This window comes from Rhinichthys klamathensis, unplaced genomic scaffold (assembly GCF_029890125.1).
Source record: "Rhinichthys klamathensis goyatoka isolate OS25496 unplaced genomic scaffold, OSU_Roscu_1.1 h1tg000485l_1, whole genome shotgun sequence".
NCBI classification, from domain to species: domain Eukaryota; kingdom Metazoa; phylum Chordata; class Actinopteri; order Cypriniformes; family Leuciscidae; genus Rhinichthys; species Rhinichthys klamathensis.
Genome location: NW_026606972.1, coordinates 2,274,143 through 2,300,316, shown reverse-complemented (window position 1 = coordinate 2,300,316; position 26,174 = coordinate 2,274,143). Strand labels below are relative to the sequence as shown.

The 26,174-nt window shown below is 37.6% G+C and overlaps 1 protein-coding gene across 6 annotated transcripts in view; it reads right to left on the bottom strand.

Moving 5' to 3' along the window:
• Nucleotides 1-26,174, bottom strand: part of cacna1c (calcium channel, voltage-dependent, L type, alpha 1C subunit) — a 115,436-nt gene that overhangs the window by 30,634 nt on the left and 58,628 nt on the right. For 5 of the 6 annotated variants that reach the window (XM_056237353.1, XM_056237352.1, XM_056237355.1 and 2 more), the window contains exons 4-9: nucleotides 6,341-6,480; nucleotides 5,036-5,175; nucleotides 4,256-4,417; nucleotides 3,956-4,158; nucleotides 2,184-2,287; nucleotides 811-983 (exon numbers count right to left, since the gene is read on the bottom strand). In XM_056237353.1, coding sequence (XP_056093328.1) covers nucleotides 811-983; nucleotides 2,184-2,287; nucleotides 3,956-4,158; nucleotides 4,256-4,417; nucleotides 5,036-5,175; nucleotides 6,341-6,480 — 922 coding nt within the window. Of the gene's footprint in view, nucleotides 1-810; nucleotides 984-1,842; nucleotides 1,947-2,183; nucleotides 2,288-3,955; nucleotides 4,159-4,255; nucleotides 4,418-5,035; nucleotides 5,176-6,340; nucleotides 6,481-26,174 lie in introns of all 6 variants that reach the window. The other variant, XM_056237356.1, reaches the window with a different exon arrangement.

The following is a 26,174-nucleotide window of genomic DNA, read 5'->3' as shown; positions in this document are numbered from 1 at the left end:
TCTTAACATAGATGAATTATAATTACTCTAAACAAACCCTAAGCATAAAGCTGGCATTTTTAGACATCTGGCTCGATCTAGATCACTATCTATATCCTCTCTGAAATTTGTATCCTTATTGAAATATCCTCACAAGGAGGTTTGGTCCGCTTCTGTTTGCTGCTTTTTTTATATCCCTAATAAGGACTGCAAAGCCAGTCCACATACAAGCACAAACGTCCATAATATCTCTTTGAGTTTCGGTTTGTGGTGAGTTTCTGATGGAGAACTCTCATCTGCAGTATACAGTAATATGAGCTAATGATTTATATCTGGATGAACGTATTCCAAAGGTTTTGTCCACTAGAACTTGGCAGCCAATGTGCACAGTTAATCTTTTAAGGTGAGCTGCTGTTTATTTTCAAATGGAAAACAGAGACAGAAAACTAGCCAATAGGCAAATTTGTTTCTTCAGAGAATATTACCCAAAATCCACACAGTGTTTCTAATATTTCAGGATTGTTTGCATATGTAGAGAGTGAGAATGTACATCAGCCTTGCTGTGTGATGTCAGGCCTTGAGCATGCATGAAGGGCCAGAGATAAAAGAAAAAAAAAAATTCGTGTAGATATATATAGATTTGGAAGTATTTTCAGATTAAGTATAGATTAAAGCAATCATTGGAACACTTAAAACATTTCAATGTCCTCATTTGCTTTCAAAATTAATATATTAAATATGCATGGACAAAGTTCTCGCACACAACTCGGATTTTAACAAACTAAGAGCAGATCAATTCCCTATCCTAGAGCTTCCCTGCGTCGTACTTACGATTTCTAGGTTTGTCGTCATCCAGTCCCTCGTCGTCATTCTCAGGGTCGATATCCTCCGCCTGCGTGATCCAGTCCAGGTAGCCCTTCAGATCCTCCTCCAGCTGCTGCTTCTCACGGAGCTTCTGGAAATCGCCGCGAGCTTTGGCCTTTTCTCGCTCTTTAGAGAACTCTCTGAAAAGAGGAGAGACTTCTGCTAAATATCCATCCTTTAAACTGAATTAAGAATTAAAGAATTATTCTTAAAAGTGCAATTAAATATTATAAAAGTGATTAAAGTCAGCATAAATTGGTATTCACTAGTTCACTATATGCACTAGTTTTTGTCACCAAGGCTGCATTTATTTGATCAAAAATACAGTAAAAACATGAATAATGTACAATATTAATACAATTTAAAATAACTGTTTTCTATACTAATATATTTTAAATTGACTCTCAGTGATTACTCCAGTAAAATTACTCCAGTCTTCAGTTTCACATGATCCTTCAGAAATCATTCTAATATGTTGATTTAGTGCTCAAGAAACATCGTGTCGCACAAAAGAACAGCATTTACTTGAAATAGAAATCTTCACAACATTATAAATGCCTTTTGTGTCACCTTTGATAAATGTAATGCATCCTTGATGAACAAAGGTATCAATTTCTTTAAAAACTAATCTTACGGATCCCAAACTTTTGTACATTAGTACTTTCATGAAACAGAACAAGATATTCAACGAGAAATTTTTAAAGCTGATTTCATGTTGACTTTTGGGCACATTTTGAAGAAGTGTGATTAAATTCATAGCAAAGTTGGCTATAAAATGCACACATGTAATTAGATATTAAAGAGTGTCATCAGAAACCAATTTTTTATAGAAAGAGAAAAAGGAAACAAAACACCTCCGATCCTTCATTGTTTACATTTGTGTTAAACAGAAAATACACAGAGCTCTCTCACACACACACACTCTCTCCGACAAAGGATAAAAATTCAGTTAGAAAGAGAGAAAAAAATATGGAGAGAGAATGAATGAGTGTCCCTTACCCGCTTAAAACCCCAAGAACCAAATTAAGAACAAAAAAGGAGCCAATGATGATTAAAGTGACAAAATAAAGCCACGGCCAGGAATTCCCTACAGCATCATTGACCTGGGAATGGAGGGAAGGGTTGAAATATGGGGAGAGAGAGGGATGGATGGAGGGGTACAGAGGGATGAATGATCGATTAGTATGTGTCTGCTGGACATGGACAGTGCTACACAAACCCTCTGTGGCTCGCTCAATCCCAGTGCTTTAAGAAAAAAAAATGTTGGATGGTTCAGTGAGAGCTTGTTGTATTGTCCACAGAAAACACACACACACACACACTCAGCACACAATGCTTACCCGCTCAACACACCCAGAACCAGATTTAGAACGAAAAAGGATCCAAAGATGACCAGACTGACAAAATAGACCCACGGAAGCTCATAACCCATGGCATCCTGCATCTGAGACGAGGAGGGGACAGTTAGAAAAAAAGACAGAAGAGTGGAGAGAAGAGGAAGACAGTCAGCAGAAACGAGTGCAGTGAACAGCACATGCTTGTCCCTCTGAAACCCAGAACATCAAGCAAACCCATGAAGCATAGAGCATCTTCAACAGAGAGAAAGACAGAGAGAGAGAGAGAGAGAGAGAAACGTTCAGCCGAGTCTTTTTGACTGTGTTACAGGATGTTATCAGGAAAACCGTCAATCACTTTAAGTATCTGTGAGAGTGCAGAAGACTGAGATACAGTATAGATGGCCTGTAGAGATCAGCAGTGATAATCACACACAGAGGGCTCAACAGGGTTTTTTTCTGCTAGCGACTGCGAGTCAGGCATGTAGTCCTTATTTTTACTTGCCTTGCAAACATTTTCAATGGTTCCATCATACAAGAATGTTCAATGTTTAGTTTTAGCAATGGTTTTATATATTTGCTAGAAATATACTGATTATATACTAAAATTATAAGTTTACAAATAATTTACTAATTTTTTCTTTACAAAAAGCAAAGTGTAACACACTGGAAATTATACAGCTATAATATAACTTCATAAATTCATAAAAACTCTTTTGCTGGAAAATAATGTCATATGATGTTTTCAACACATTCAACACATTCTTACTGATGTTTAGCAAGTTATTTCTGTAAATTTAAAACATTATCTTGGTGAAAAATTGACAGAATCATTTTCAATGTAACCAAAGGTTTAAGTATAAAAATGGATGTACAAAATCAATAAATGTAAAATTTTCAGTGGCAAAGCAGTATTGGACAGTGAGTCATCCTTGTTGTTGAGCCCTAACCTACACACCACCCACCTAGTCCAAAAAAAAAACAAAAAAACACTAATACAAATAAAAATAGAAAAGCCAACATATACACATATGAATTAAATAAATAAATACATATAACAAACTATCAAGCCCCTAAAGCGACACGGTGAAGGAAAAAAATATGAGATGGGAGGAAAAATTATTTATCAATGATTTTGCGTTGTCTCGCAAATGTATTGTGTTCCCCCAAGAAATGTTAAGTGAGTGTGAACACAGTTTCACGGGGGAACACAAAAGTTGACAAATAATTTTTCCTCCCATCTCATATTTTTTCCTTCACATGTCCCTTTAGGGGCTCCGTAACAAACAAACAAATACACAAAATTGCAAAATAATGTGTGCAGGATTCCTAATAGAATTTCTATTAGATTTTGGAACTAAGACTGCAGATCCTTTTAAAATATCTGAAATTCTTACAACATTTTTATTTGATCTTTATCAGAAACTCAGAATGTCACAGAATGTCCATCCATTATAATGGAAATCAAATCACATAGTTAAATAGTTTAAATGTTATGCATTTTATCTTGCAGGTAATCATTATAGTCCTATTGACAATTGTATGTTCTAAAATACCTAGATTTTGTGTGAAATCCTATGAGAACATTCCCATTATGCTACATTAGGATTCCCTTTAGAAATTCCAATAGGGTTCCTTTATGATTTTTAACTAAGAAGACTGGGAAATATTCCTAACCCTACCTCATTCATATGCTGTGCATGTCTCGCTGTACTGGACCATGTTTGCTCATGTGTTCAATCATAAGGTGTGGTGTGCCGTTACTGGAGCAGACTCACCCAGTACAGGACGTCAGTCCAGCCCTCCATCGTGATGCATTGAAACACAGTCAGCATGGCAAATGCAAAGTTATCAAAGTTTGTGATTCCGTCATTTGGACCCTCCCATCCCATCATGCACTGTGTTAAGTTGGCCGGGGAGCAGTGTCGTCCATGGGCGGAGCTTGGGGCGCAGGGGGCTGGCTTCTCTTCAGATATAGGACCTGAACGAAAATAGGATTTTGTCCGTTTATCTGGGTGAAAACCAGGGGCTAATGACTAGAACAAGGGAGGAACAATTTCTAAAGATAAAGTCCTGACCTTTGTGTCCATCTTTGAAGAAAAAACAGGTTCTGTGCATCTTGCCCATGAAGAGCTCGAGGCCGATGATAGCATAAATGATGATGACGAACAGAACGAGCAGAGCGATGTGCAGGAGGGGAACCATGGCTTTAATGATGGAGTTCAGCACCACCTGTAAACCTGCAACCACAAAGGAAATCATTAAAAAAAAAAACTCAATCATCAAACTAATCATTTTCCTCATGGATGGTTTTCTTTGTTTTATGAATGAAGTGCAAAGTAACTGTTTATACTTTGAATATGATCAATGATCAAATGATCATGTACAGTCAGCTGATCATGAATCTCATAGTGAAGTGAAGCCAGAACAGGTTAAAATGGATGGTCAATTACAGTGTACAGTTTAACAGTCATTATACTTAAGTGTTGAAAAAAACATTTGACTGCCGAATAAAGCAACTGCTTAAACAGAAGTATTCCAGAGAGACACATAATAACGGGTAATGAACAGACACATTCTGGACAAATTTGCCAATCAAAAAGGAAATGGATTTTCCTACATAACAATAAAAAGCTGTGCTTGCACCTGCTGATAACAACAGCTTAATAGAGTTTTGACTTCTGAATTTCTGGGTTGTGATTACTGAATCTAGGCTACATTTTGTAGAATCGTTTCAGATCCTCCCACAGAAAGGACATTTAAATTCATGTTCTCTCTGTTTCTCAGCCCTGACTCATAAACGACTTACTCAGCAATCATCAGATGAGTGTGTGTGTGTGTGTGTGTGTGTTACTCACTAGGTACTCCAGACACGAGTCTCAGAGGTCTCAACACTCTAAAGGCTCGCAGGGCTTTAACATCAAACCCCGCAGCCTTGCCTCCCATTGAAGTCCCACCGTCTCCTTTAGTGGCCTGCTCTAATATTGCACTGAAGAGCCTAAAAGAGAGAATGAAAGAGGAAGTTACTGACTCATTATCATTTTACATTCCAGATTTCAAAATATGTTAACTAATTAAAGTAATGTGTTGTTTAAGTCATTAAATGATAGCAATCTTGACTTTACTCAGGATGCAGCATCATGCAAAATAAAATAGCTTTTCCGACGTGAAAAGTCCATTTGAATTGAAGATGTTTTTCTATTTTGAATGAGACATAGAACTTAACGGTTACATTCAGAAATGACATTCAGACAATTAGTGTGAGTGACTTTTTTGATTGGGAATCCCCCCAAAAACTTTTTTCAGCAGGTCCTGGAAATGAACTATGTTCAAATAAAAGTCACTCATTGTCATCTGCGACAGATGGGGGCAAAGGAGATATATATATATATATATATATACACTACCGTTCAAAAGTTTGGGGTCAGTGAGAATTTTATTTTTATTTTTTGGAGGAAAGAAATCAATACTTTTATTTATCAAGGAATAATTAATTTGATCGAAAGTGACAGTAAAGACATTTATAATGTTACAAAAGTCTTTTGAACTTCCTATTCATCAAAGAATCCAAAAAAAAAAAAAAAAACTGTACAACTGACAGACCAACAACTGTTTCAACATTGATAATAATAATAAATGTTTCTTGAGCATCAAATCCTCATATTATACTGATCTGTGAAGGATCATTTGACACTGAAGACACTGACACTGGTGATGCTGAAAATTCAGCTTTGATCACAGGAATAAATTACACTTTACTATATATTCACACAGAAAACAGCTGATTTACACTGGAATAATATTTAATACTATAACTGATTTTTGTTGTATTTTTAATCAAATAAGCGCAGCCATGGTTAGCAGAAGAGAATTCTTTTAAAAGTATTTAAAATCGTACCGACAACAAACTTTTGAACGGTAGTGTATATATATATATATATATATATATATATATATGACAGCAAATAAAATAATATATATATTTTTTATTACGGCGCAGCTTTTATATTTGCCACTAAAGATGTGCAAACGCAATGATGCTATACACTGACGCGTTATAAAAAGCATTTTTCTTTATTAAAATGATGTTTCCATGATAACTCAAACCATACACTCACTCGTCCATATGTGTCTCAAGGGTTACACAGGGTTCTTGTACTCACCCTACCACCACAATGATGAAATCCAACAGGTTCCAGCCATTCCGCAGGTACGCATTAGGATGACACAGCAGCCCGTATGCAATAACTTTCAGAAACGCCTCCACCGTAAAAATGATCAGAAAGAGATACTCCACCCGTTCCTAAACAGACAAAACAGAGAGAAAGAGGATATTAGTTCTGTAATTGCATCATCTCTAATATCTTTAAACGTAAAGCCGCCCGAAGCTCTGAACCAACATCAGAAAATGTAGAGCCATTTGTCTGCATGACATTTTATTACAGATCAGGCCTATCAGAAGAGAACAGATATCACACGCACAAACACACAGAATGTCGCTGCACCAGAGACACTGTGTTCGAGTGGATTATAGAGCAGAAATGCTGCGTCTGTAAATGCCAGATGAATTTCAGTCTTTGCTGACTGTCTCCCAACTTTCCTGTGAGAATCAAAACACAGACATTCATCTCTGAGGATGTGTCTAGAGCTACAGGACTGTGGGAAAAAAGGGATTTCAGACGTGATTTGTTTCAATGAAGGCCGTCAATTGATTAATTGATAATATTGATTTCATATCAATATTTGCTGGAATAAAAATATATAAAATTGCAATAAATTATATAATTAGTTTTTAATAATAATGAAAGAGACTTAAAAGAGACAAAGAGCTCAACTGTTACTCTCAGAAATAACATTTGGACCATTACACATTCAGTGGGAATCAAAAAAATAATAATATTAAGATAAAGGTCAAAATAGTTTCTACACACAGAAGGGAGAACATTAACTTGGAAATTACCATAAATGTCATTGTAGCTGAGTTTTATTTAAAAAAATAAAAAATCTGCTGGCAATTTCCTTTGTGGAGGGGATAGTGGACTGAACATCATGATAAGCCTTCATTTTAAGGAACTAGTCAATTTAAAACTTCAACACATGTAGATGATTCACTGCAAAGCTGCACTCTGAATCAAAACCACTTAATTCAGATGAGAAAAACATGTTTCTTAGTAACAGAAACACTAGTATACAGAGCCAATTGTTGCTTACATTTAAAATGCATTAGTCACTTTTTAACACAAACTTTTAAAAAAAAATTTTGAACACGAGAGTAACACATTAAGCAAATGCAGCTAATTAATGAGTCCAATAAATGTGTCTGCTGATTTTATATATAATGTTATAATATAATATATATATATAATGACCTTTATCATTTCAAATTATTTTTGTGTTCATAAGAAAAAAAAACAGCAGCACATGGATTTGCAACAATAAAAATATAGAAAACCGCTACATGTGTGTTAATAATGATGGATTTTCAACAGATATTGAACAGGAGCAGAATGGTGTTTAGTTTGTGTGGAATCACATTTTAAATCCAGCCGCTTTAAAAACAGGGTTAAATGATCCTGTTATCACCTACTTTACTGTACACTAAACTCTGAGATCCGGAATCAATCCGAGGCTCTTAAATTAATTAAGCTCAATTACTGACAAGAGCCCTCGGTCATCAGCGCAATCAACGCCACAGCAATCCATTACACACACACAGACAGACAAACACACACACAGACACGCACACACACGCACACGCAATCTAACAATTACATTTAAATAGACAGATGAATCTGCTGTATTAGATTTAATCATGGATTCACAATTTGATATCCTGTTCTCTTCATTCCCTCTGTGTTCTACAATGTGACTGGATAAGACGTATCCATGCAGTCTAACTAGAACACATTCAATCTTGCTTGACTCCACCCCTTTTCTCCTGTTTTGCTGTGTTTGTGGATGTAGGAGGTCAGAGGTCGTGGGAGCTGCACTGAGACGGTCTAGTCCCCTGAGATCTGTTTGGGTCTACAGAACAAAATAAGGCCTCCAACTATTCTCTCACTGAGAGAGACAGAAATATTCCCATGGCTTGACCTGTCAACAGTAACTTTTACCAAATACGATAACTGTAGGGATCGTCAATCTGTCCTCAACAGTTCATGGGTCTTCCCAAAATCCGGATTTGGGCCCATAAGTTCTCAGATCCATTCAAACTACACAACCTGCCAGAATCCTCTTCTTTCCTGCACATCAGTAACAAGTACAAATTGGTTGTGTAAAGAAAATGGAGTGGAATAATGCTGGAATGACTCTTGATTGTGCTCCACTCACTTTGTTTAAAGGGATCCTTCCTGAGTAATCAAATTTGCAAAGGTTTGATGTACTATAAAAACATACTGTATGTTCAAAACTGCCCAGTACTTCTCAGTCCAAAGAGACCATATATTGAAGCTAAGCTACAAAAAAAATCAACTCCAATTTCCAAAATTAGCTGGAATCTCATGCAATCTCATTCACATGCAGAGGACTTTACATAGGCTATGCGTTTTAAAGCCATATAAACAAAAATCATCCAGTTTAATTCTAAGTGTCAGAGAGAGGGTGGAAAATAGTCAATAGAAAACTTTTTTTATTTTATTACTGATAGCATTATGTGGACCTGGGGGGAAAAATGAACTGCATAAATCATGAAAAGATCCTTTTTAAACCAAGCATTACTTCTTTAAAGAGTCAATATTCTCTCAAAATTCTTTCAGTATTCTCTCCACCAGCCTTAATTTGTGCTAAACACATCTATATATCAGTCCATCAGGGGACAATATCATGCCTATCACAACAGTCCCATATCTAATCTCTCCTTGTGAGGTATCTGTGAGGACAATGAAGATAAAGATAAAGTGTGTGTTTGTGTTTATGTGTGTTATGACTTCATAATTATGAGTTTACGCTGCATATCCTTCAGCAAGACTGACCGGCTGCTCTCTGAAAGACGGAGCGAGAGAGACAGAGAAAGTGTAAGTGAGAGAGAGCGATTTACAGGGCTACTCACTCATGCCCATAATTGCAGCAATAGCACATTTAAAAAGGTCAATTTAAGCCTGGAGTAGCGTAAGATATCCGTGTGAGTGAGAATGTATTATTAAGACTCTTAGAAGGCGAGACGTGTTAGTTCCTTTGAACCAGCTGGCACAGAGACAGACACACACACTCAGAGGCATCTAGCACAGTGTAACTCTGCGCACTCAGGTTCTGCCTCTGATCCAGGACCTTTCCCGGACACACACATGTTGGGTTTTCATGTATTATGGGGACTTACCATAGACACAATTATTTTTATACTGTACAAACTGTATATTCTGTCCCCCGACACTAACCCTACCCTTAAACCTACCCATCACAGAAAACTTTCTACATTTTTACTTTTAAGAAAAAAACTCATTTAGTCTGATTTATAAGCTGTTTTCCTCATGGGGACCAAAAACTATACCCACAAGGACAAGGATTTCGGATATTGCCATCTTTGTGGGGACATTTTGTCCTCATAACATAGGGTTTACCAGGCTACACACAAACACACACACATATAACATATAACAGTATCATAAAAGTGGTACATCTGACTTTTGCACCACATTGCAAATGTTCACCTATGATAGTTTTGTGTTAGAAATCGTGATAATCTTTATCTCAACCTGAAATTTACTACAGAGCCTCTAAGGGGAGTATATAAAAAACAGGCACATAAGAAATGTTTTAGTTTTACATTCCCCTGAGAAACTTTGCATTGTTTTTGGGCAAATGTAACATTTCTTGGGGGAACGTAAAACTTTTGCGAGCGAATGTAAACTTTCTTGAGGGAACACATAAGTTTTTCGAGTGAATGCAAAACAATCATGATATAATTTATCCTTCCATCTCATATTTTTTTCCTTTAGTGGCTCCAATCATTTGCGTTGACGTTTAGAATAAAAAAGGGCACACTGAGGAGTGCCATCAGCTTTGACGTAATTGTCGTCAAATTCCATTCGTTTTTGAGTGTTGTATTCAAACAAGATGCACCAGTCTGAATATGTGGAAGGAAAAACATTTACTTTATGTTTTTTCATCCTTTTTTGAGCTTGTAAGCCGTGAGCAGCACTATAAAATGTTGTTATATGAGGGGGGAAAATGACAGAATATTACTTTTTGGGTATTCCTTTAACTCGCATCTGCACAGGAACAGCAATTAAGTTGTTTAACTGGTTTGCAACCCATCCCTTTCTTTTTCCACTCTCTAAAAAGTGAGCAACAACGATGCAGGCAAACAAAATAGATGAGAGAAGACATGATAAAAGAATCGAAGGAAGAGCAGAGAGGCAAAAATGAGAAGTAAATGAGAGGAGGAGGGGAGAGATGGAGGGATGCAGACAGGAGAGGTGAGCTGTGCGGCTCTCTGGATGACAGTCACGATAATTCAATTTTCTGTGATGGGTGCACAAACGGGGCCGCGAGCCAATCAAATTACAAGGAGCTGCTCGGGGGACAGAACCTCCCGATCTTTGTGACCTTACCTTTATGCCCAGTCTGTCTGTAACCAAGGTAACAGGATTTGCGGTCAGCAGATGCCATGTCAGACACACCTACCCACAAGTCATTTCTGACGGACAAATGATGTCACAAAGCAACACACTGTTCCTTAGTTAGGGACACGGCAGCTTATAGAAACACTCTTTTTGTCTTGACAGCATGGACAAAATAAAGTGGACGGGAACAAGTGAATGAAGACGCAAGCCAAATTCAAACTCGGACACATGCACTAACTTCTAAACCACGGCTCCGGCAACAGGCTTTGCATCTGGTACGTTCCTGCTGGGTTTGCGTAAGTGCTTGTGTGATCATTTGGTTACAGCTGTGACATGCTCTTCATTTGTATCGGGTTTATATTCCCACGTGGCCGAAGAACCTGCGAGAAACGACATGATGAATTAGGAGATTTTAGTTGAAGTCCTGACTCAGATTAAATATTGACTGTACGCACAGAGTTAAATAGTGCTCTCGGGAGCCGTACACGTTGCAAAACCCACAGCATGCTGCTGTCAGTTTCCATGACAACCAGAGCCCATCTTGGTCTCCATGGAGACAGCTGGTGAGCAGCAGCCTGCTGTGAATCCTGCGTATGCGTGTAAGTGTTCGCACGTGTGTGGCTCGGCTCATTTCACTGAGGAAAGCCGCTCTCCGTCGTTACCCCACGCCACACTGCGACAGGAAGTTACACGGCCACATGCGTGCTTACCACACCTGTAGTCAACACACAAGGAAGCTTTCAGCCTTTATGGTCTCGCAAATCTGTTCCATTTTATTCTTTTCATTCAGAGTCACTGTAGCATGAATCTACTGCAGGAGAAAGAAAAAGTAGGTGAATAGACCCGTTCTAACTATTGGGACGTATCCTAAACTGCATTTTTTAAGTACTTAAACCATTTTTATTATTAAATTGTTATTAATATAATTTAACAACCTGTTAACTGTCAGTGTCCTGCTTAAAATTTGGAACACAACTTGGTTAGACATTATGGCTTTGATTTTCTAGCAATTTTAGACTCAGAATTACCTTTTAACTTTTTTAACTAACTAAAAAAAAAATGTTTTTGACATTTTACTTCAGCAATGATATGAGTGTCTTCTTTAAAATATATCAACATTATGCCTGTATTCCACAGCATTCATGAATTACCATTTAAAGGGGACGTATCATGAAAATCTGACTTTTTCAGTGTTTAAGTGCTATTCCCTGCTGCATCAACCAACCCAGAAAATGTGAAAAGTGACAACCAAATAACTTTTTTTTAATAAGCCATTCTCTGCAAGCATGTTAAAAATCTATGTTAAAAATAAACTGATGAGATTTCGCTCCCCTTCTGACGCAAGGGGATCTTATTATAATATTACCGCCCCTTAAAGCTGCTGTCCGTAAACTTTTTTCAAGTTAAAAATAATCCAAAATAATAATTAAAAAAAAAACATATTCTGCCAGTGGTCAAAACTATCTGCTTGCCATAGCTAGATTCAAAACGGTTAGCTTGTAATAATGATTTTAATTCCAGTGGTACTGGTGGGTTTCCGCGGGAGATTCGAGCATGTCTTTGCGTCATTACGTCACATCTGTACACATAAAGAAGGAGTTTCGGCTAGCCGGCTATACTGCGCGTGAGGATGTTGATGTTGGGGAGAGTGGAGATGCCTTTTCTCGCAGCACTTTACATAATTGAACTTATGGCGGATCCAGAAAGATCCAAACGACAATCATCAGTGTCAACTGGAGATTCACCAGTTATAAAACCCAAAAGACTTCGTACTTCGGATTTAAAGTGGCTAGAGAAAGACAGCAACCGTCTCATGTGAACACAAGGAACATAGGCAGGGCGTTTGGTGTTTTGAAGGGGTTCAAAACGGAAGAAGAGACGCTTTTTTCTGCTGGACAAGTAAGACATTTCAATAGTTCAATCGTGTAACAGTACCACAATTGTTTGCTTAATTCACACAGTTATGGAGTTTCCTTTGTTGTGCCTTTCTCGTTTAGCTATTATGGAGAAAATGAATTCTGAACTGCAGGTAACCATAAAACACATTAAATGTAGTCACGTAAAGCTGATGTTGTTAACATTAACAATTTGAGAACAAAGTATAATTTGCACGGTTCGGCATAAGCGATCGTTAGATTTAATCAGCACGATTTACTGCAGTGCAATCAATGCATTTTCCCTGTAGTTGATCTGAACAAAAGTGAATGTTACTTACTTGTTTAGATGACATTTTCCGGTGAAAATTCTTATGTTGGTCATCCTGTACTTCCAAAAAGTAGAATGTGTACTTTTGAATGCCAGTAACGTTATCCACACCGGCGCTGACCATAGACAGCCGCGACGCGCACTCTCCTCACAACATTGTGTTCATCCGCGCTGTTTCATGCCGATGTACAACTCACGTAAAATTAATAATTCCGCGAATGACTGCAATTGCAGACTTCAAACAGAGATGGCGACAAAGAGGAAAAGCTACGGACTGCAGCTTTAATCTGCACGTTTCCTCGCACGGGCACGGCGCCGCCATTTGGTTTTCGCAAGCCACAACAGTGTAACCAGTTCTAACAATGGCAAAAGTTCGAGCAAAACATGCAAACTGTTCTGCACAGACGAGCACAGAACACTATTTTACCAAAAAAAAATCCAAAAAAAATCACAGCTGTCTGATAAAGACCTCAGGGATCTGTGTCAACTTTTGTAAAAAGTTAAACATGACAGTAACTTACATGCAAGTCGGTGAGATGAATTAATGTAACTCCACAACAACTACATAAATGTATCAACTAACCATTCAGAAACGTCCAGGTGTTTCTAAAAGTTGCATCCTAGCTCTCCTGAGTTATTTCTGAGATTTCGGATGAGTGAGATTCGCGTTTTGTTATAGCTGGAGGTATCCGAAGCTTGTGTAAATGATCGTTTGTCTTCTTCTGAATGGAGGCAGGGAGCAGCAACTCATTTGCATTTAAAGGGGCACACACAAAAAAGCCGCGTTTTTGCTCACACCCAAAATGGGGCAAATTTGACAAGCTATAATGGATGATCTGGGGGGTATTTTGAGCTGAAATTTCACAGACACATTCTGGGGACACCATATCTGTATATTATATCTTGTGAAAAGGGGAATAATATGTCACCTTTAAGCTCAGATCTATGCTCAAAAAGGGGGTAGTTAACAGGTCAATTTTTTTCACTCTCATTCTTATAACCCACACTAATAATTCAAATAATTTTTCAAAATACCTAATTATATTTTATGCATTATATATTTACTACTTTATCATCAATATTTTATTAATAATTACAGTAGCCTACATGTCAAAAGTTTGGAAACATACATTTTTTTTAAAGAAAAATTAGAGTAAAAACAGTAATATTGTGAAATATTACAATTTAAAATAATTTATTTTATGTATTCCTGTGACAACAAATTATCATCATTACTCCAGTCTTCAGTGTCACATGATCCTTCAGAAATCAGTATTATGCTGATTTGCTGCTCAATAAATATTTCTTATTATTATCAATGTTGAAAACAGTTTTTGCTGCTTAATATTTTTGTGGAAACAATGATACCATTCAAACATTTGGGTTAATATCTTTAAAAAATAGAGAAATTAATACCTTTATTCATCAAGGATGCATTAAATTGATCTAAAGTGACATTTATAATGCTACTAAAGATTTCTATTTAATAAATGCTTTAATACATTTAATAAATACATTTAATAAATGCAAAAAAAAAAAAAAAAAAAGTGTCCATTGAACTTTTTATTCTTCAAAGAAACCTGAAAAAAGTATCACCATTTCCACAAAAATGTTAAGCAGAACAACCATTTTCAACATTGATGATAATAATAAATGTTTCTTTATCAGCATATTATGCTGACTTCTGAAGGATCACGTGACACTGAAGACTGGAGTAATGATACTGGAAATTCAGCTTTGACATCACAGGAATAAATTACCTTTCACAATATATTCAAATAGAAGATAGTTCTTTTATTTTGTAATAATATTTTACAAAAATAAAATTTTTACTCTATTTTAATTTATATATAGGCTATATATGTCAAAATACAGTCAAAATAGTAATTTTGTATCATTTTTATTCTTTTTATTATTATTAATAATTCATTTCAATTTTCATTTGGGTTGGCTGCAGTGCAAACAACAACTTGAAAACTCTGCCAGCTGAAGTCTCTGCCAAATGTTTGTGACGGCAATGCGCAAACAGTAAGCAGCAATCCTAGCAAGAATTGTGATTCTTTACCGGTGACTCTTTTTCAGCAAATCATGTGAAGACTATTGGCCAAACATCTTGAACTAAGCTACATTTTTATAATGTGCCTCCCCCACTTTTCCAAACGTTCCTGTGCTCCTGGACTAAACCCAAACAAACCTAGACAAACTATCCAAACTGAACCTGCTCTAAAACCAGATATGAAGGGAGTTCTGGCAGTGTCGTAATTTCTCCAGAAATAACATCACTAGGTCTATTCATCATCACACTGCAGCCCAGAGCGTGTGTGTGTGTGTGTGTGTGTGTGTGTGTGTGTGTGTGTGTGTGTGTGTGTGTGTGTGTGTGTGTGTGTGTGTGTGTGTGTGAGAGAGGAATTATTTATGGTGCAGTGCTCAAATGCTATCTAAAAGTGACTGCCAAATTCCACCCACTCTCCCTACACTAATATAATAATCGACATGGGGCGGGGATCATATTTTCTCTGAGTGTGTGTATATTTAAGGAAGGACCCTGATGGGTCTATTACTCTCATAATTCCCCCATGACGATACGTCTCATTGGCCAAAAGGGATCACTGCGCAAAGTTCGACCAATCGGAGGTGAACGGCTGAGAAAAGAGGAGGAACGCTCTGTTCCGCTGCATTTTTCACACCACTTTCTAAAATTAACCACATACTCATCAGTATACCCTCCCTTTCTTTCTCTCTTTGTCTCTCTCTATCTGTCTCAGCAGGTACCAAAAATATTCTGTCCCATAGGAACAGACTTATCTGCAGCTTCTAGTTCTTAAGAACGAGAGTGTGTACGTCTGTATGCTGGGTGGCCGTCTTACCATCTCAGGTAGAGTCAGAAACACATACACACACAACTTCTTCAGCTTCACACTAAACCATTTTTTTCTTAGGCAAACATGAGGTACAAAATCAACATGAAATTAATTTTCTTTTATGTCCGATCTTCTTCAACAGGAGGGTCTCTTGGTAGGACCTTATACCAAGTACATAAGGCAATTTTAAAAAAGAAAACTAGATTTTTATAGCTTTATAAGAAAATGTAAGTGATACTTTCTTGTGCTGGATTCACTATCATGATGCTAGTCTGTTCTGGGTGGTTGCTAGGGTGTTGCTATGTGATTGTTAAGGTGTTTTGAGTGGTCTTTAGAACGTTGCTATGCAGTAGCTAGTGGTTAATAAATGGCCTAAGTAAAAAATTCCCAACCAGAAAGTCTATTTAGATATGGTTATTGTACCTATTATAGTCCACCAGGTGAAACATTTTTCAAGTCTGTTTTGAGGTATTTTTCACATCTACTGCAGAAAAATCATGGGATGTTCAACATGTCGGAGATAGGTGCAATTACAATAGCGACATTTTTTATGAGATTTTGCAGGCAAAAAAAAAAAAGACAAAAAAGATCCATTGTCAATAGTGTGTGCATGTCACTTTCAATCCAATCAGCTTTCTGTTAGTTAACGCAGCAAATTTGTGTGACATACAAAATCTTTTGTCCTCACAAGAAATTCTAGCTTGCTAGAAATGACTGGATTTTGCCCGTGAAAATTCAGCAGAAAATAGGACTGCACCTTAATAGTGATTCTTGGCTTTCTTGCAAAAACCACTAATAGGCAATCAACAATAAATAAAGGGCTTTATTGTTGATTTTGTGGGTTGCTTGTTAGTTTATGTCACTTGTAGTGACCGTTATGGAACAACTCCCCTCTCCTGTTCATGAGAAACTGAACGCGGCGTGAATGTCGAGGATGTTGCTGCCAGCAGGAGAGGAGACATGTATGAAAACGGCATTAAGGATGGACGAGGTAGCGCTGCCTTTCTCAAAGGAGTGAAATCTTGTTAGTCTTTTAATTGACAGTGGAGGTTGGGTGGGTGGAGTGTAACGTACTGTTTGATGCTGGGTCAAGAAAAAAAAGAAAAAAAGAACCAAACAAAGATGCTACATTCCCGAGATTAAAGCGGCACATGCTCGTCACCTCTGTAGAGTTATATGTGACTAAGATGTGAGTTATTTGTGAGAAAAATAGATTTCATGGTTTAAGGTACAGCACTTGTGTAATTTATACATTTGGGGAGATAAATGGATAAGTGACATTGGGCGTCTCTCTTTCTTTCCTTTTCCTTCTGTCTTTTTCTCTCTATCCATCTGTCGGACAGCTTCTCTACGGCATGATTAAAGCAATATGACTCACTCTGCCGTTCCAGTGACTCACAGAGAGAGAAGTAAGGAGGGTTTAAAGGAAGCTGTAAACTGTTGGGACTCAAAGCCACCAGCCCTATTACATGTCTACAGACTCATAGAGATACACACATACAGATGTTCATGCATATGTTTGCGGTCATAATCACATATGTGCACAGTCTCTCACACACACACACACACACAAACACACACATTTGTTTCAGCAGTATATACTAGATATAAAGCTATGGGCTGTCAAGTGTCTGCCGACCGGGGCTCCATCCCAGAGGACCCTGCCCCCCCCCCCCCCCCCCCGCCGCCTCCTCCACCTTGATGACCAGGGGTCTCTGCAGCAGATTAATCAATCAATAGAAGCCAAATTCACTCACACACACATGCGCACAACCTTCAAAAAGGACAATATCAAACACCTGCAGTGCATAAATAGTAAGTATATCAAAAAGGGACATTTTTACTATTTTAATCTATTTATTAAACATTAGTAATTTTTATAATTACTATTAGTAATATTACAATATCTCTTTTTCTGGTTGAACATTAAAATTAAGCCTATTTTTAGGAACACTGATTATTATGCATTGTGACTTTATTTTCATGACAATTAAGACTCTAAAATTCTCATTATCATAATGCGTTCAGATATTATATATATATATAAACAGTATCTCATGAAAGTGAGTAAACCCCTCACATTTCAGCAAACATTTTAGTGTATCTTCTCAAGGGACAATACTATAGAAATTAAACTTGGATATATTTTAGAGTAGTCATTATGTGCTGCTTGTATAGCAGTATATACACTGAACAAAATTATAAACGCAAAAAGGACAATGTCAAACACCTGCAGTGCATAAATAGTAAGTATTATATATCAAAAAGGGACTTTTTACTATTTTAATCTATTTAGCCAGCTTCAGAAGAGGCTTCCTTCTGGGATGACGAACATGCAAACCAACTTGTTGGTTGGCTGAGCACTAACAAGCTGACCTTCCGCTATATGTCGTTTAACCATGCAAAGCCACATGTCCTATTCATCATTTTCATGTTTTTGTCTGCTTGACAGGACCATACAAATTTGTATTGTCGTGCTGTGCGTCAGGTGCAGAAGCTGGCTTCAAAAAACTGACGCATGATTGCTGCCAGCATTGCTTTAGAGGTTGCAGAAGCGGAAGGTCAGCTTGTCAGTGCTCAGACCATACGCCGCACACTGCAACAAGACGGTTTGCATGTTCGTCATCCCAGAAGGAAGCCTCTTCTGAAGCTGGCTCACAAGATGGCCCGCAAACAGTTTGCTGAAAACAACCTGTCCAAAGAGCATGAATTACTGGAACCATGTCCTGTGGTCAGATGAGACTAAGATAAACTTGTTTGGCTCAGACAGTGTCCAGCATGTGTGGCGACGCCCTGGTGAGGAGGACCAAGAAAATTGTGTCTTGCCTACAGTCAAGCATGGTGGTGGTAACATCATGGTCTGGGGCTGCATGAGTGCCGCTGGTACTGAGGAGCTGCGCTTCAGTGAGAGAAACATGGATTCCAACATGTACTGTGACATTTTGAAGCAGGACATGATGCCCTCCCTTCAGAAACTGGGCCGAACGGCATGATAACAACCCCAAACACACCGCCAAGATGACAACTGCCTTGCTGAGGAAGCTGAAGGTGAAGGTGATGGAGTGGCCAAGTATGTCTCCAGACCTGAACCCTATTGAGCACCTGTGGGGTGTCCTCAAGCGGAAGGTGGCGAGGCGCCATGTGTCTAACATCCAGCAGCTCTGTGATGTCATTATGGAAGAGTGGAAGAGGATCCCAGCAACAGCTTGTGCAGCTCTGGTGAATGCCATGCCCAGGAGGATTAAGGCAATGCTAGATAACAATGGTGCTCAAACAAAATATTGACACTTTGGACACAGACATGTTCACTTTTGTTGCCAGCTATTTTGACAATAATGGCTGTTGAGTTATTTTCAGAGGACAGTAAATATATACTGCTATACAAGCAGCACATCATGACTACTCTAAAATCTTTCCAAGTTTCATTTCTATAGTATTGTCCCTTGAGATGGTATGCTAAAATGTTTGCTGAAATGTGAGGGGTGTACTCACTTTTGTGATATATATATATAAATTTCTTAATTTTCCCCCTTTGATTGTGTGGTTAAATGTTACCTGGACATGTTTTGACAGGTTTGGTCAAATTCACAGTTCTATCAATTATAATATGGAGCCTAAAATGCTGCACAAAATATTCTGATGACTATAACCTCTGTGTCTGCACAATAATACGACTGGTAAAAATTATACACACATAAACAGAGACATCTGCCCTTTTGTGCATTTGGCTGACAGGAATGATCACAGAGAAGCACAAAAGCTTACAAAGAGAGGGGAAGAGCTGGTCTGCTTTTCTCAGTGGAATGTAAATAATGTTGATGAGACCGGTGTGACATCTCAGTGAAGGACTCAAGCCAAATATTTCAGATGTCTCTTCTGGCTGCCAAGCTCAGACCTTTAACAAACACCACAGTCTGAAAACACACTGTTCCACCTCCATCTACCTGTCTTTATGTTTTTGTTTCAATTCAGGCTGAATAATTTTAAAGAGAAATCTAGTCTAACTGTCCTTGTCATTTCTCTCTTAACTCTATAAACAAGTTTTCATTTACATCCATTGTTGCCATGGCAACACACTCACACAGAGCCTAAGAACTGAAAAAAAAGTTTAACAAGACATGAGATAATAAAAAAACAGCAGGAGAAAAGTGTTAATAGGAGAGAAAGACTTTACTGCATCTAAACAGTGTACTTCTTATCTTATTGGGATTAGCTTTAAAAAACAGAATAATATATCACACAGTCTCATACGGGAACATCAGAGGTTTTTAGAAGTGCTATTAAATTCATAGACAAATTCAGAGAGTGGCAAATTCATAGAAAAAAAATTAATAACGTCCAGTTAAATTTAATTAAATGATTCCAGATTTTCTTCTTAAACAACCATGGTTTTAGTAGCTTGGCTTAGTTTGTGCCACATTTAACATAGATTACAACATAGATTACAACATCTATTTGCAGGCATTGAAATCACACTCCACAATTTTCATTAAATAAACAAACAAACTCACTCTTTAGACTGAATCATCAATGACCTCAGAAGTCATTGATGAACTGAGTGAGTCAGTGGAAACACTGCGCTCACTGAACTCTCTTCAACTGCTGAAGTAAACTACAGAACAGAATAGAGAGAAATACAAGACAGAACAATAGGACAAAAAAGGACTGACCAAAAGAACAAATTTTTAAATTGGGCACTGTATTAAAGGCTAGGCAGTAGGCACTGAAATACAGGGAAGACTCTAAACCACAGATTCTCAACTTTGGCCCTCACACAGCAACTTTGCTGCAGAGTTCAGCTCCAACCATAATCAAACACACCTGAACAAAATAATAAAGGTGTTTAGGATTACTAGAAAGTTCCAGGCAGGTGAGTTTGATCAAGGTTGGAGGTAAACTCTGCAGGACAGTGGACCTCAAGATTTGAGAAAACCTGCTCTAAACTATAAGACAGACACAAAACTACAGGACAGGCATGAGCCACATGACAGATTGTCAACTACAGACAGACTCGGTCACCTTAACAACAGGACAGATTCTGTCTACTTGACAAACATTGCACTACCATTCTAACCCACAGGACACACTCAGAACTTTGAGATTGTAAACTACAGAAGAGAATCTACCACCTGAAATACAGGACATAAACAGTGACAGGACAAATTCTGAACTACAGTACACACTCAAAACAGAGAGACTGTGAACTACAAGAAGACAGATTGCAAACTACAGGACAGGACTTCCACCTGAACACCCTGACAAACTGAGTGACAGGACAGATTCTGAACTACAGCACACGGCATGCTAAAAATGGAGTGATTGTAAATTACATGATGGTAGACATAATGATTTTCTTTGCAACCACATTAAAAGGCAAAATTGTGGGTGGTGAAATGTTACCTGGACACTACAGTTCAAAACACAAAGTAAACTGTGCACTGTAAAACAAATCTGTAGAAATTACAGTATTACTGGCAGCTGCTTGCCAGTAACTTACTGTAGTTTTAAATTGGTGTTATTTACTGGCAACAGTTTGTTCAAAGTTAAATGAACATTAAACATTAACAAGTCTTTATCTTTACAGAATAAAACTAAAATAACAGCCTCATGCAAAGCATTCTGGGAACCAAAAAAAACAGAAAAAGGTTGAAGAAGATTTCTGGTTCCCAGAATGCTTTGCATTAGATTGTTATTTTATAATTTTATTCTGTAAAGACAAAGACTTGTTAATGTTTAATGTTCATTTAACTTTGAACAAACTGTTGCCAGTAAATATACATCAATTTAAATCTACAGTAAGTTACTGGCAAACAGCTGCATAACTACAGCAATTTTTTTACAGTGTAGGACAGACAGTAAACTACAGAATGGACTTAAAAAGGACTAAACTACAGAAATAGAAATGTGTTGCAAAATAGAACCAGCTGATTGTAAAAGCTGATGAGTATACATGAATACCCTGCATTCGCATCTGTAATACACAAACAATGAGACCTGTGCTCTCATGTTGCTGCATTTCACCGTTTATTCACCTTTCACACTCCAGCTCATCTCCACAGCAACATGCTCACATTGCTCAGGATCAGGAATGTTAGGAATCTGAGTGAGATGGCTAAAGAGCATCGCCATGACGACAGTACAGAGAGGGATGAGTTTAGAGGAGCACCATGTAAGGAGGAGTTGATGTCACCGGCATCAGGGAAGAGAGAGGCTGAAACTAAACAGAGCGCAGCATAGGACAGAGAGAGAGAATTATTCTGAGATGTCTTTACGTAAACAACACTGAACCATTAATTCATCATTCCCAAGCATTCATTTGCCATGGCAACAGTGCCACATTGTGCGATCGGGGACTGGTGACGGATTGATTCCAGGATGAGGTTTGTGTGACCAGCGCTTCAATCACTCTCGTCCTTTCTGAGCAGTGTGTTACCACACTCCTATGATGCTATTTAGGGTCTGACTGTGCACCCTGAGATAAAAACGAACAGAAATGTGCTCTTTGATGATTATTTACTTCTAAAGATTATTATAGCACCACTGTTACCATGGTGAAGTGATGGTAAAAGCATGACACTTTGATATATTCAATAGAATTTACAAAATAATACAGTAATATGGTAAAACCATTACGGTACATGTCCAAAAACAAAACAAAACATGGTAACAATTTATGTTATGGTCCGACATAAATGTTTAAATGTGTTTAATTGATTCAGAGATGACTGAAGACTGTCTTAATTATGTACAGAGGAGCTCATGCAGACATGAAGCACATAAATAAATGCACAAAAAGCTGAATTTGGGCAGAAAGCTGAAAGTCTGTGGTAACTATGACACTTGTTGTCATGGAGACCGTGTACTCTGCAGAGCATTGTTTTGATTGGTGATGATGCCAAAGTGAGGCTCCATCAAACGTCATGAACAGCCAAAACCACAATCCTCCCACACTGTGTGTGTGTGGGCAAGAACATGACATTTTTCTCTGTTGAAGACTCTTGTAAAAGACTGGTTAAAAGTTAAATGTGAAGCAGCAGCTTATTATCTCCATACAGTAATTCACAAAACACACAAAAAGAATCAATTAAGTATTTGATTATTCTGTTAATGTGTGAGGGTTTGCTGACGTTGACCCTCATCACAGACGTTTGTTGCAGCGTGGGACTGCAGGATTGCAAAAGATATTCAAGAAATGCTCAGGTCACAGGACCACAACAAACTTTATAAAAGACCCACAACAAACACATACAGGCCAGGGGCATTTTCTCTGAGCAGGCACAGGAGGCAGTGAAATATGAAATTGGATAATGTATAAATCATTCGTAAGTAACACTGTCCAACAGGAACACCAGAGGACGATATATTTCAGAGGGAGGGTGCCTTCCTTGAGCTCAAGGTGTTCTCATTGAGATCCAAACCAAGTGCAAAGAATGTAATGGAAGTAGCAGCACAAATGCATGCATTTGATTATTTTGTTAATGTGCATAAATACATAAGTACATGTGAAATATGCTTTTACTGTATTATTGTAGTATTGAAATATATACATAAATATATATAACTTGAAATGACTTGAAACGATGAAATTACTGTGCACTCAGGTCCATTAAATAAAATCTGCACCTCTGCACTTGTATGATACCTGTTGTGTTTACAGACTAATTGAAACTAGTAATACTAATACAAATAATAACAACACCAAGCTATAACAAAACAGAAAAAAATCAACATGAAACATGGTTTTTACTATATTATTGTAGTAGCTATTTTTGAGGAAATATAAAAAAGACAAATTTGATGAAACTCCGTTGTGACTTGGTTTTATTAATTTTGTGTTAACCCTTAAACAGGCAAGAGTGGAAAATCCTAAGCAAAAAATAATTTCATGTCATTTTTTATATCATCTGGACTTGAATTTTGTAAAAATTTGATATATTTTGGATTTTATGAGTTGTGTCTCCTGGATCACGTTGCCTGATTAAAAAAAGGACCAAGTCATTAATCTGTTAACTGTTACTGCCACTGCATGTTTAAAACAATTATATCCCATACTTCACCTGATCTAATGTTGACAAATGATATATCATTCGAAAGCTTGCGAACTCAAGATTCAGCCTGTGAAACCCGTTTTGAAATTGGACGTTACGTTACCATAGAAACGGTACTCTAAATTCTTTTATCGGGCTCCTCCCCTTTTGGGCATCGTCATGTTTCATAATTTATGATCAAAACCTTTTCTAATCTTGACAAAACACATATTGTCAGAAAGGTCTGAGTCTCAAGGTTCCATATTTTGTGACAGAGGTGATATTTGGACAGAAATGTATTAATTTGTCATGGCAGAATGCATATAATTAAATTCAATGGAATGTAAGTCACCCAGTGGCTATTTTTGGTATTATGCCTAAACAAAATATCATGGGAACATCAATTTTTGTGATATCAACTTCAAATTTGGAACACAACTTGGTTAGATACATGGCTTTGATTTTATAGTAATTTTATAGTAAAAAATATTTTGTAAAATACATATTTTATAAAAAAGAAAAAAATATTAAGTACAGTATATTTGATTTACTGTAAGTTTAAACTTTGTAACTTTTTCATACTTTCATTTTTTGAAGTACTTTCAGTACTTCAGCAATAATCTGCTGACTGTTTTCTTTAAAACAAGACCAAACTTAGGTCTATATTCCAAAGCATTCTTGAATTAGAGTGACTCGTGAGTCACGTTGTCTGTTTTAGGGTTAATATAAACATACAACAATATAGAACCGATTGCTTATGTAAGGTGTTGTAACGCACTGGCTTGACTTGATAATCCAAAAATAATGCTTGGGAATCGTGAATCGTGAAACCGCACCTTAAGGAACGGATTCCAGACGCTCCTAAATCTGACACAAAAAGTCCAGGAGGGTGTTGAAGTGGAGGAGGAACAGGGGGAGGGATGGAGGGCCAGGCCTATGTGGTGGAATGAGCCTATATAGACCAAGGTTGTTGAGACCATCACCAGTTCGGGGAGCCAAGGTGAAGCCGGCAGCGACCAGGGTGGAGCAGGCGGAGCATGAGACCCCAAGGCGGAGCTCAAGGTGGAGGAGACCACCAGGGTGGAGCAGATGGATAAGAAGACCACCATGGTGGAGCCAGTACCATCAGAGCAGAGCAGATGGTACTGAAGATCCCCATGGTGGAGCAGAAGAACATCACGGTGTATAAACAGAGCATACTGAACTGGCAGAAAGTTCAACGATGGCCTTTTTGGCCATCACAGGGCAGACAAAGAGTTCATATTCGGCGTCCTTGGCCGTGACAGAGACAACAGGGAGCGCAGGTAAAACAGAGTTCACAGAGCTGTAGCGGTCACCGGTGACTCGGGATAATATAATATAGACTAGGAAGTAGGAACAATACAGATAAATACAAGCATGAAACGTTAACACAAGACAGTAAACAGATGAGGACTGAAGGTTTAAATACACATAGGTAACAAGAGGCTAAATGATGGACAGGTAATAGTGATTAGTTGACATGGTAACAAACAAGAGTATCGATGGAAACAGGAACTAAACCACAAGAAGAGAACACAGGCACAGAAAGAAAACAGATTATTAAAAAAAGAGTCCATGAAACAGACAGGGAATTGTGACAGGTGTAAAAGGTGGTTGTTGTGTCTTTACAATGTAACTGTTAACATCAAATGGAACATACATATTCTAATTAAATTAAAAATAAACCAACGCAGTTTCAGAACTCCGCGACACAGCACTAACACACACACAATGTACCTAAACCGCAGCAAACTAAAGACAGACAAAAATAACCATACTCAGAGTGCATAAATATCTGCCTAACAGCAAAACACAGCTCTTTCTAATCTAATGCGACAGAGAAGAAAAGAGAGAGAGGAGAGAAGTTATGAAGAGATGAGAGTAGGAGGTGTGAAGATGGAGACAGGACAAAATGAGTGCCATCTACCAAAAAGAGGTCTTTGGCCCAAGGACATCTGTAACTCACAGGACAGAGAGATCTGACTTCCTAATATTTATCTAAGATGCTGCAGCTGCAACTCATCCTTCCATATACCAATCTGATAGCAGATTTTCTCTGTATGCAAAGAAACCCTAAAGATTTTTTATCAATATTTTATTTTTGTGGTGGGACATTTACAAAAACTGTAGTGGCAGTGGTTTACACTTACGGGAGGGTTTCATTCTAATCCTGCTTGCTATTTTAGATGGATAGTAAATCAATTTACACCTGAGCATTGATTATTATATGATAGTGACATCATATAATAATCAATGCTCAGGTGTAAATTGATTTACTATCCATCTAAAATAGTAAGTATGGATGAAAAATAGTGATATGGA